Consider the following 11,666-nt stretch of genomic DNA (forward strand, 5'->3'; position numbering starts at 1 on the left):
CTGTGGCATGAGACGTTTAGCCAGTATGTCTGCTTCCTTGTGTCTGTTTGCAGTAGGGTGAGGAAGAAGGGTGCCAAAAATGCCAAAACATGTGTTGTATATGTACACTAACCCTAACCCATAAATTGATATTTCAAAAAAAGTAATTCATTTAAATTTTAAAACAACTGGCAATGCATTGTGATTTTAAATCAAAGTCACACACATAAATATGCTCATGTTTTTTTCCCTTTAGTGTTTGCTTTTAACATTTATCAACTACAAAATAAAAAAATAGCATTTTTCAAATAACTATGGATGGAAAATAAATTGAAAAAAGCTTCTTTTTGTATAGTTTATTTTTTGTTTTTCACAACAATACAAGTAAAAACAAATGCAAATTAGTCAAACAAGCCATTAGGCTGTATTTTTAACACTCAACAGGAGGGTTTTTTTATATACTTAAGTATAAAAGGCAAATCAAAGTGCTTAGGTCAGCAAATGTAGTTATTAAAGCAAATCTTGAAGTAATTCAATGGCACTTCCCTATTAAACATCTAAATTCAATAAAATTGGTTTGTGTGTAGATAATTACCACTGTTGTGTCATAATTAAGTCACATTTTCAAGTTCTGGACCAGTTTGTGCATTTAATAAACCTCTGTGTACTTTCACTGCACATGAGAAGCAGCTGAATAAGTCTTGTCAAAGATGTTTTCAGATACCATTTGTAGCAGGTGAGTTGATGCAAGTACAAATTTAGAAAAAAATGGATTTGTGTGTCCATGTAAAACTGTCGGAAAACTCAGATTTCCTACAGCAGATGACAATGGAATTATGTTCATTATTATTTTTTCAATACACATATTTACACCTTCCTTTTTGTGCACATAAACTTTTTGCACATTGTTTTGTTTCACCATAAACAGAAGAGGACTGTCGGAAAAACAGTAACTTCAATTAATTTCAGTTTGTATAACTACATTCATTATATCTGTTGTAATGTATCTGACTTACAAACAATGTTTCCGCTATGTTGATTTGACCGTGGTGGCCCCCTAAGCAACATTTTGCCCCCCCCCCCAGTATCAGAAACAGGGCTGCATTGTTAGAGTGCATGTCGGAGAGTAGCGCTGACACACGCTTTACATCGCGAGCGGGCCACTTTTTACACTCATTTTACAATCATTTACTGTCACACGGCAGTAAAAGGGATAAAGGAAAAAAAGACGCTGTCTGGATGATAAACCAGTTGAGATTGTGTGTGTACGTTCTTGAGAACTGTAAGGGTTGGTTTCCCAGACAGGGATTAGACTAGTCCTAGACTAAAACATTTTTAAGAGCTGTCCAAATTGAAAACAACTGGCACTTCCATCTCTTAAAATACATCAGTGCCCTTTGTTTTGCCTTAAAATGCACACAGGTAATGTTTTAGTAAGGCATGTTTGTTAAAACTAGTTATTTCATAATTAAACTAAGGTTTAATCCTGGATTGAGCTAATCCCTGTCTGGGAAACCGCCCCTTAGTCTTTTAACTTATCAGTTCATTTAAGCCCAGTCTTGCTAATTTAAATTAGTTAACTAAGGATGCACCGATACCAAGCGCATGTACTTGTACTTGTAAAAAAAAAACAATACCAAAGACCGATACCTGTGATTACATTGTTACTCAGTGTTATAAACATTTGAAAATTTGTGATGATAAGCACATAAGAATAATTTATTTTTTCATAATATGAGTGGAAGTTATTAAAAATAAAGATGTTGGTATGTTCATTAGTCTCATTGTGTTGTTCTTAGAAAATTGACACACAAAACAAAAACAGTACAACAGGCATGGTACTTGTACTCGGTCCTTAAAAAGTGGTATCGGTGCATCCCTAAAGTTAACAGGATTTTTTTGGACCTGCCCCCACTGCTGACACCCTCCCCCAAAAGGAAACACTGAAAAATATAAGAAATCAAAACAAAAGTGAGTTAATGCTAATTTTTCACTTTGAGAGCCCCTTTAAACTCAAACTTAGTCATCTGAGAGTTCAGAATCACTGTCATATCTATCCCAGTCATTCTGGAAGTCCATACTTGTTCCAGTCAAAACTTGAGCATAACAGTCTCTTGCATGCTTCATCATTCTGGTGACTTCCTGCTTCTTTCTCAAAGTTAAGCTGAGGAAACCCTTGATCCCATCTTCATTAAGAGCCAACAGCTCACCTTATGAGAGTAAAACAAAAATTTATCAGGAAAAAAGTACAATGTACAATATAGTATTACAAGACATTACTTAAATACGTACTTTTCAATGCCTCACTGGAAAGCTGGCATGACATCTGTTTGAGTGTGTCTGCACGGGTGGAGAGAGATTTCCAATGCTTGCCCATCTCAGACAGAACAATCTTCTTCTCCTCCTCGAGTCTCCTTATTGCCATCACAACATCAAACACCTTCCTCTTCGTTTTCAAATCTACAGCATCTAGGATACAGTTGTGGAAAATAAGTCAATTGTAAGTATGATTATTTTTTTAAGGATTTCTTAGATAATCTGGGATAAGGCATAATTGGTTTTGTGCTACTATGTGAATCAAACAAAATTGTCAACAGATTTGTGTACACACCACCATGTGAATGTTGCCATGGCCAAACTGTCTCGTCCGAGAGAATGATGTCAAATACGATTTGTTCTGTATCTGGAACCATACTGTTGTATTTTTCAACAACAGAGCAAAGAATGGCCTTCTCCTCTCTGATTTTGCGCCGAATCCGTGCCCGACCTTTGCTGCCATCAGTGTCTTTGTAAAGGCGCTGGGACCTTCTTTTAATGCTGGCCACCAGCACCTCCATTCTACTGGTCACGGCTGCAAGATCTGCATTACTCTGGGATGTTGTTGCTGAGAAGAAAAGAAGTGTAAACATTCTGGAACTGGAGTTTCAATGTAACATAGAACGCCACAGGGAAGTCCTAAGAATTATCCCTCTTTGCTTTCTTTATAAAAAAGCTATTGGAGGAAGAGGAGCTGTAGTCTCAATAATAATTTCATATTTATTAGCATGTATAGGAAATATGTAACAGGGTACCAAAGGAAATGACAACGTAGCCAAGATGGGATCCGCTAACTGTAAGAAATGTCCAACGTTCCAACTTTGGACTGTGCACCATTCATGTGCTTTCAGGGCATTTTTTGACATGATTTCCAGTGTGCATGCACTACATACTAAAATTTGGGATTTTAATTGCATAAGTACATGACCAAGAAAACATACAAGTGTATGTTTGATTTCATTTTAAAACAGTAATTACTTGCAGAAGCCTGTCTCACATATTCCGCAGAACTGAGACATTGTATACAAGTAATATTAGTATAAAAATAGTATAAATCTCACATTCTGCCCACTCCTTAATATCAGCGACCCAGCCCTCAATTTCAACCTGTGTCACTGCCAGCTGGATTTTCATGTTTTCCAGGTCCTGAAGTTGGCTTTCCAGACGTTTTGTGGCCTTCAAATAACAAAAAAAAAGGAAACGAAAGAAGAAAAATATTATACCTACAAACATATACAATAGAAGGTATTTACAATATAAAAAATTGCAATACTCATCTCTACCTTCTGATATCGGCAGGCAAGTGAAGTAGCCAAGTTATTAAACTTCTGCTGATTCCAGCGCATGGCCATCAGTGTAAGCATGTCTGTACGTCCTGCAAAAAAATTAAATAAATAAACGAATCTGTGTTGTACCACGACCCTCACTGGCTACAATTTTCTTGTAACACTTTCAATCTAAAGTCCAATGTATAGTGTTATGTCGTAGCTACGCCGTAAGTTATCTACAGCCTCTGCGTAGACTGACGCGCAGCTAATTTCTACACGGACTGCAGGCGCTGTGATTGGTCCACCACTAGACCCTTCCCATCAGGTAAAAAAACCTGCATCATAGATACTTCCGTTCATCCAAGTTGAGGAGTTATTTAACTCAAACTGCAACATTTAACTCCCTGTTTATTTATTTCCATCACTGCTGGTCTTCTCAAAACATACATAAAAAGCTGCTGATTCTTCTTTGTTTGTTGGTTAACTGAGCAAGCTTCTTCTTCCTTGATGGTCGCGCTGCTATCGTGGTTACATGCGTGGATACTACCAACCTGCAGTCTGCATGTGTGTTTGCACGTCAACACATAACCTTCACCGCCACAGCTACATTGTAGATCTATAATAAACCCTTAAGCAGTGCAGTGTGCAGTGTGCGGTTACCTTACCTGCTTTGGACATGTGCTTGGTGGTCACAGCAATCCTAGAGAGAAAGGCGTTACACTGCTCCACCTCCTCCCCAAGTGTCAATCCGGCCCCTTGCTGGTAAGCTCCACTCCATTTAACCTATTGAAGAAAATACTTAAAAGCTGCCAATATACCTTTACACCTGTTTAGGGACAGTCAATGACATGGTCATGTTTTCTTACCTCACATTTAAAATCATGGGCCTTAGCATGAAACACTGAGAGGAATGGTTTCATGCTCAGAAGGTGCTGGAGCTCCGGGCAGCTTTTTGTCACTTTGATGAGGTAGGGCCAGTACTTACAGGTTACATCCATGGCAAAAAAGCTTATTGGCGTATTTGCCAGCTTGTTCTGCAGGTAGAGGGGATAAGCATATATTTCTCCCCTGAACATGTTGAGAGCACCAAGAAAAACCCCATGTCGACAGACTGCAAGCTCAAGTCCCTCTTCGTCAATTTTACTAGAGGATCTCTGGGATGTTTCCCTGGCAGCTGACCACTCCCCTCCACAGACACCTCTTCCAGAGACCTACAACAGGTTGATATAAATAGTCACGACTCACCTAAACAATGTTAACTGTAAGATGTTATTGGTGGTGTTTTTATATTATACAACAAGTTTACATGGTTGGTGGTAGAATGGATGTAATTCACAAATCTCTCTACTTCATCATCTTTTGCAATGAAGATGCCATCAAATAAGGCTTGTTCTTCAGATCTAAATAAAGAAAGGTACACATTGACCTTCAATATGACACAGCAAAGGTTATTTTAACAATACTGCAAATTATACACATTTTGTAAGTACCTTGCTGCATTTTTAAAGCGGTAGTGTTTTCGATTTCCGTCCACAGAAACAGCAAGCATGTCAGGGGTGCACGCAGGACAGACAAAATGCTCCTCCTTACAGATCTTATCCACCTCAAATCTAACAGCCTCCCACTCCAAAAAGCTTCTTCTGAAGCTGTCTGCTGTGATCTTCCCAGTCTGTTTCAGAACAGTAAAACATGTCAAAATAATTCACAGTTTAGTAAACAAAAGTTAATAAGGTCAAAGGTGACACCAAATCCTTCAGTATTGAGCCTCAACAGGCAGCCTGTTGGTTTTTTGTACGTCATGGACAGAAAACATCAAGACCAAAGGCTCAAAAATAAAAAAAGACAAGGGGGATCCATTTGCTTTTTCTGAATGCGAACTGCATGACTGGGATGTGACAAGGACATCACTACTTGAACTTATACACAGGTGTAATGTTTTGAGTGATTGAGTTGATAATTGCTCCAATACTTTTGTGCTTTTAGTGTACAAATTTAGATTTTTTACTGAGCGGTAGTTTTTACACAAAGACTTTGAATCTTAGATGATGTTCTATCAGTGTATAACTAAATCATTGTGTTTTGATATCATCAACATGCTCCAATTATAATAATCAATGTGTTGATCATGTCACCATAGTCATTCTGCGATACACATCAATACTAGTACAGTACAAGGTGTTAGTGATTCCCACCACTAATACTCACACGGCCAAAGCGGACAGTTCGCTGATCAAGCATTCTTAAAAATGCTTGGCAGGACAGTCCTGGTGCTGCCATCTTCAACTCTTCATATGAACAAAACACATCTGTAGCGTACACTGTGGAAAAGTGAAGGGTAGCAGGCCAGTAGTCATTACGAACCAAGTCGTCCACTCCAGCGCTCCAAGTGGCTTTGCATGCCTCGCATTTTAACTCGGGCATACTGAGATCATATCGTCCTGGAAAAATCAAGAACACATTGCATTATGCACAACTCTGATGAATACATTGGGAACTAGAGGTCCCTCCCGCATGTCCCGACACAAAAGACTGCAGCGCAGGACAGGTTTTGAAAGCTCTATGCGGGACTGGCCCAGATGAGACAGGTGTGTTTGATGGTGCGGGAGGAACAGATGATTGACTGCACTTACGCAAATTGAATAATTGTGTAAAACAACATGATAAATGAGAAAAAGTAGTATATGGAATAATAGTTCAGCTGGCAGCAATAAAAAAAAGAAAAATTAAGGGGTTTAAGCAGCCTAACTGACAGTGATGTTTACGTGGGTTTAATTCTTTCCCGCTGCTCCGTTGTTGAACCTTGAAACTAAAAGCATGACAGAAGAAGAGGACAACACTGGGCTACTTAACTCTTTCACCGCCAGCATTTTTCATGATTTTCACAAAAGTTTAATGCCTTCCAGAAAATGCTACTTTTTAAATATATAAACATACAATATATGAATTAAAAGAACAGACCCTCTGCTTTCTAACAAAAAAAATCTGTTTTATCCTACCTTCATGTGTTCTGTTTTTATCGCCTCTCAAATATGTGTAAGTTTCATCAAAAACACCAAATTTTGAGCAAAAAGCTGAGATAATTGCATTTTTGTGAAGGACTTTTGATAGAGATCAGATTCAGAGCGATCTTAAAAACATACATGAACATACAGCTGTTTGCCCTAGGGCAATACTTCCGGTTTTTATAAGTTGCGGATAATAGCGGTATTGCAGATTGACGAGATAACTTGTCAATGGCAGGGAAAGAGTTAAGATGCTTCTGAATTTCTAAAGAAAAGTAGCTTACGTTTCTATCACCCATGTAGTACATTCAGATAAACATAAGGTTATAGATGCAGGCGGAAGCGGGGCTAAAACAACACATTATTGCGGAACGAGAAAGAATATTGTGGAAACGGGTGGGCACAGGACTGAAAATACTGCCCAGCGCAGACCATTACATGGAACGTTTGAATAGAAATGGATCAGGACACATTTTCAAAGCAAATAGCACCGCCTGTTTTTTTGTTTGTATTCAAATAGGACAATGAAAAGTGTCAGGAAGCGAGTGGAAGAACCCTATGGAGTGGAATCAGTTTAGGTCTGTATGGGCACTTTGCCCAGAATGTGATATAGATGCTACAGCCACTTGATCTGGAATGTTCCCTTAAGTTCATTTTATTCTTACCATTCATTGTAACCACAGCAACAACTTTTCCTGGGTTGACACCTAACGATCCCAGAGGACAACTACATATTTTTTTCGGCAACTCCAACGGCAGAATACACACTGAAAGACACATCATATGCAGGGATTAAAGACATGCATCATCCTATGTATTAACTGGGAAGTATTCTGTAATAATTTTTTTTTAATCAAATATTTGAAAAGCTTTAAGAAAAAAGGTCATTAAGTATGTTTCAGAAAAAGTATTTAAAAGATTTCTGTGAAGCCTACTATACTGTGAAAATATTTAAATAAACTGAGAATGGGACTAGGGCAAAACAATATATAATTGCGCTTTTTCTGCTAGATAAAGTGATTACCATTTCGATAAGATTTTTAAATGTGAATGATTTGATTCAGTTCAATATTTCAAATCTCTCTTTAATTTGTGCCACCTATGATAGGTGAAAACAGCCAGTGTACAAGACTAACACCCACTGAGTGAGTGAAGTTCCACAGAATTTTTGCACCCTTCAAGCTCTACACACACCCACCGACCAGAAGTTGCACAGTCAAGGAGGATGACGTGCATATAAAATTCAAATTTCACAAATGTACCTATGCATGATTACTTGCAGATTTTAGGCAGTTGCGTTGGATCATATTGCAATTGACATAACTGTGCAGCCCTAAATGGGACACTAAAAAAAAAAGAAATACAGCTTACCACACTCGGAAAGAGCCCTCTCCACGACACAGGTTGTTGGAGGCAATGGCTGAAAGAATCCAGCTATCGTTGCATCCCTGTTGTGGAAAACGTGGTTTCTGTGTATTCTGACATCACAATCACCACAGAAGAACAGTTGTGGTCGGCAGTCACGACAACGGACAGTAGCAGGACTGCTGCCACATTGTTGGCAGATCTGACTTGTGACATTTTGTTGTGCCACCATGGCATTCACCAGACATGTTCTCTCTTTCTCCCACCTCTCTGAGAGGAGACTTTTTCGAGTAGACCAGTCTGAGGAAGCGCGTGGTGGTGGTGCTGCTGCTGCCGTTTCCTGATCATCAAAGTCATCACCCTGTGAGTGGTTTAGCTCTTCAAGGAAAGTCTCTGTTAAAATAATACATCATATTTAAAAACAATTTTCTACACTATCAAAGTGTGCAACATGGATGTTGTCTAATTATTAGAATCTATAAACATAATGAACTAATAGAAACAAAATAAAGAACATACCAACAGTGTCAGGAGGAGGACAGTAGTTGGTTTTCTCAACGTTGCTGTCCAACATCCCAGTATGAACACCAGTCTTCCGCCTGGAGCTGTGACTAGCTGTATCAGAAAATAAAACTCAAATCAACCTTTACAGCATTACAATTCCGTAGATTTTGCCAAGCTCATTTTATTTCACACAATGATACAAACTTTTTGGCCCAATTTGGTTGTCTATACCACTTTGGGTGAGTATGTAATAAAAACCTCTTATACCACGGGTCTGTTGAATGCTGCATTCTGATTGGCTGAGAAATGTTCTATGGGTGTTGATTATTTTTCTGTAAACCGCACACCTATCTTTCAAATGTCTTAAAAATAGCCACCAGAGCAATGTTTGCGGTAACCGTGGTACAAGCGGAATAATTGACTCCGGTCCTTTGAATTATTTGAAAATAATGCACACCTGCGGTGTAACGGCACTCCGCTTCGTGCCGCATTACCACCTTGGTGTGCATTATTTTCTTATAATTCAATGGCCTGTCGTCAATTATTCCTTACATATCTCATACCAGACACATGACTGATTCATATATTCAATCCCAAGAGGTAAAACAATCTTTATATCTGTTTAAGATATATGTGAAAAATCACAGGAGTTCTCCTTTAAGCAATATGACTGCACAACTCTGACTGAAAAAAGAAAACTTACCTGTTTGGTTTCGGGATGATCTTGGTCTGTCATAGACAACATTTCCATCGCTGTCTCTCTTCAGCCACCTGACAGGTTGATGGCTGGTGGATGGTGCTGCCTCCGGTTCTCCCGGCGTCTTTTTGATGGAATCTTTCAAGTTCTGGAGTTCATAATTTAATTTAGAATAATCGACAAGCTCATCAAGCTCATTAAGGACCTGTTCCAAATTGGAATTGTCACTCATGATGAACAAGGACGAACAAGGACAAACAGGACAACACAAACAGGACAACACAAAAGTGAAAGGAGGGAAGAGAAAAAGAGAAATAACAACAGAAAACCAAACCCACTAACAACAATTAACTAGACAAACGTGGCTCTTAAAAGTGCCTTTGTTTTTGCTGTGTAACGAAGCTGATGTTTTAAAGTAAATGATGAAGGGACTAGGGAACCTGTTGAGAGAAGGGAAAGATAATGAATTCAGATTTGAAGATCATACTACATACAACTACATAAATTCTGAATAACTGAAAGGTCTATGATCTTGAGAAAATTATGATCTAGTTTGCCCATGGTTTGGGAAGTGGTGGGGAGGTATGTGGGTGCTTAAAGTAAATAATAGGCCAGAACACTGTAGGGCTGGGTGTTGCCTGCAAACTCACAATACAACATCTCACTAGGTATAGACTGATCTTGACACTCATGGCTGATATTGATACCAACCATTCAAAATCCCAGGGCTGATAATCAGGGGCATTTTTAATGTGTTCATGTTATTAATTATACTTTTGTATTGACAAGGAAACACATTTCTTAAACTGGATTATTTCCTTTTCCTTGTGATCATTAAACGTCTTTCAGCAGTCATAGTAGTTTAGAACACTAGCTTTTAATTAACACTGATTTAATTTGTTAATGTGCTTTTTAACTTTCATGTCTATGGTTTCATTGGCACAGTTTTATTAATTTACACTGACTAGTATGTGTACAAATGGGCACAAAACACTCGACAAAGAGCAACGACACACCACAAGAAAAATCCCAACGCAGACATACATTAGCCTACAACTAACACTTACGGTATGTCTCATTATGAAAACCATTCTTACGTTCCCCTATGATTGTGCCTTGCGTGATTATATGCGCCAAAAATGAACTTGAATTCAATTAGCAAACTTTGCTAACGTTAGCCTGCACATTTTTGTACAGAAAGCTCCATTTTTAATAACGTCTTTTTTATCATTTAGCGTCATAAGAAATGGCCACCTTACAAATCCAAAATTTCTAAACACAACTTCTTAACCTGATTCAACAGTTTTTGGTGTGTAAATGTAAAAGAATAGTACCCATCTCTATCAATTAAACCTACTTACCGAGAGGGGAAATCGCAATGGACTTTGGGATCGCCCACACGGTGACGTCAGCGTTATTAATTTAGAATATTTAATAAAAATAATAATAATAAACTGATTAATTGAGCACAATCGTAACATATTTTATATATTTATTTATTAATATCAACAAACCTCCGATAAAATGTATAGTTTTTTTAGTTAAAGCAGTGTACCTACGATAAGAAAACTACACCGTTATCTGTTTATTATTGTTTTATAAGTGTTGTTTTTCGACCATTTGCAATAAAAGAAGCAAAAAAAAAAAAAAAAAAAACTTTTAAGAAAACGCTTACGTGCACGCCCATTGGAGCTTTGTTAAACTCACCTTTTAATGCCGTTTTATCTGCAGCTTTGGTCAAACTCACATCCGAATGCCGTTTCCCTGCAGTTGTGTGTTGTTAAACTCACCTTTTAATGCCGTTTTTCCTTCAGTTGAGTGCTGTTAAACTCCCCATTTAATGCAGTTTTACCTGCAGTTGAGTGTTGTTAAACTCACCACTGATGAACGCGCTTAGCCTTTGCGAAAAGGGCACTTTGATATCAGATTACGAGGGTTTTTAAACATCAAAAACCAGTTAGAGGGACAGATAAAACTTATCTGGCGTCGCCATTTGACTTGCAGCTGGCATATATAATTTTTGTAGCCTATTCATTTATATTTTTATCTATTGTAGTCTCGACCCATACAGACAACGGGTTGCAATGTCTGACCCAAGACGTCAAATTTCAACGCTGTTGATTTCTATAGGAGTCTATCGGACTACCTTGCACGTTGAAAAAGGACGCAAAGGGTATACCCAGTGCGTCAATATAGGGACGCCAAGTGCCTTGACCATGCGTCATACATTTGACGAGGAGGGAGTGAGACTGTGTTGTGTATGCAGTTATTTAGTAGAAAATGATATGCTGTTTTTTGGTAGAATTTTGTGTGAGCTAAAGAAAGTGATGCCAACCCAGCAAATACAAAAACGTTATAAAAACGTTTTGTGTTTGCTGGGAATACTTTTATATATTTCGCAGCTATATAATGAATTATAATAACGCACTTAGGCGGAGCACACGGGTTTTTTTTTCGTTCAAAGAAAAAAAGCAGCGTGGCACGAAGGAATGTTTGACTGAAATGGAATTTCGCCCTCTATTTTCCTTACAAACA

The 11,666-nt window shown here is 38.2% G+C and overlaps 1 protein-coding gene across 1 annotated transcript; it reads right to left on the bottom strand.

Annotated features, from left to right (window-relative positions):
- Positions 1–328: 328 nt before the first annotated feature.
- LOC141363387 (uncharacterized) lies at positions 329–11,352 on the bottom strand. Its single transcript, XM_073866053.1, has 14 exons — positions 9,138–11,352; positions 8,450–8,545; positions 7,937–8,323; positions 7,231–7,332; positions 5,769–6,001; positions 5,054–5,232; positions 4,870–4,963; positions 4,430–4,774; positions 4,229–4,346; positions 3,579–3,670; positions 3,357–3,471; positions 2,591–2,863; positions 2,272–2,448; positions 329–2,189 (listed from the first exon to the last, which is right to left on the bottom strand). Exons 1-14 carry the CDS (start codon positions 9,361–9,363, stop codon positions 1,999–2,001), a joined length of 2,628 nt encoding a protein of 875 aa, XP_073722154.1. The 5' UTR covers positions 9,364–11,352; the 3' UTR covers positions 329–1,998.
- Between the last annotated feature and the right edge of the window lie 314 nt (positions 11,353–11,666).

The sequence above is a fragment of the Misgurnus anguillicaudatus genome, unplaced genomic scaffold (assembly GCF_027580225.2).
Source record: "Misgurnus anguillicaudatus unplaced genomic scaffold, ASM2758022v2 HiC_scaffold_34, whole genome shotgun sequence".
NCBI classification, from domain to species: domain Eukaryota; kingdom Metazoa; phylum Chordata; class Actinopteri; order Cypriniformes; family Cobitidae; genus Misgurnus; species Misgurnus anguillicaudatus.

Coding starts and splice junctions, on each gene's coding strand:
- LOC141363387 (XM_073866053.1), bottom strand. CDS start 9,363: ATGAGTGACAATTCCAATTTGGAACAGGTCCTTAATGAGCTTGATGAG. Junction 8,546..9,137: donor ATCATCCCGAAACCAAACAG/GTAAGTTTTCTT, acceptor TTTCTGATACAG/CTAGTCACAGCTCCAGGCGG. Junction 6,002..7,230: donor TGCTGTGGTTACAATGAATG/GTAAGAATAAAA, acceptor TGATTTTTCCAG/GACGATATGATCTCAGTATG.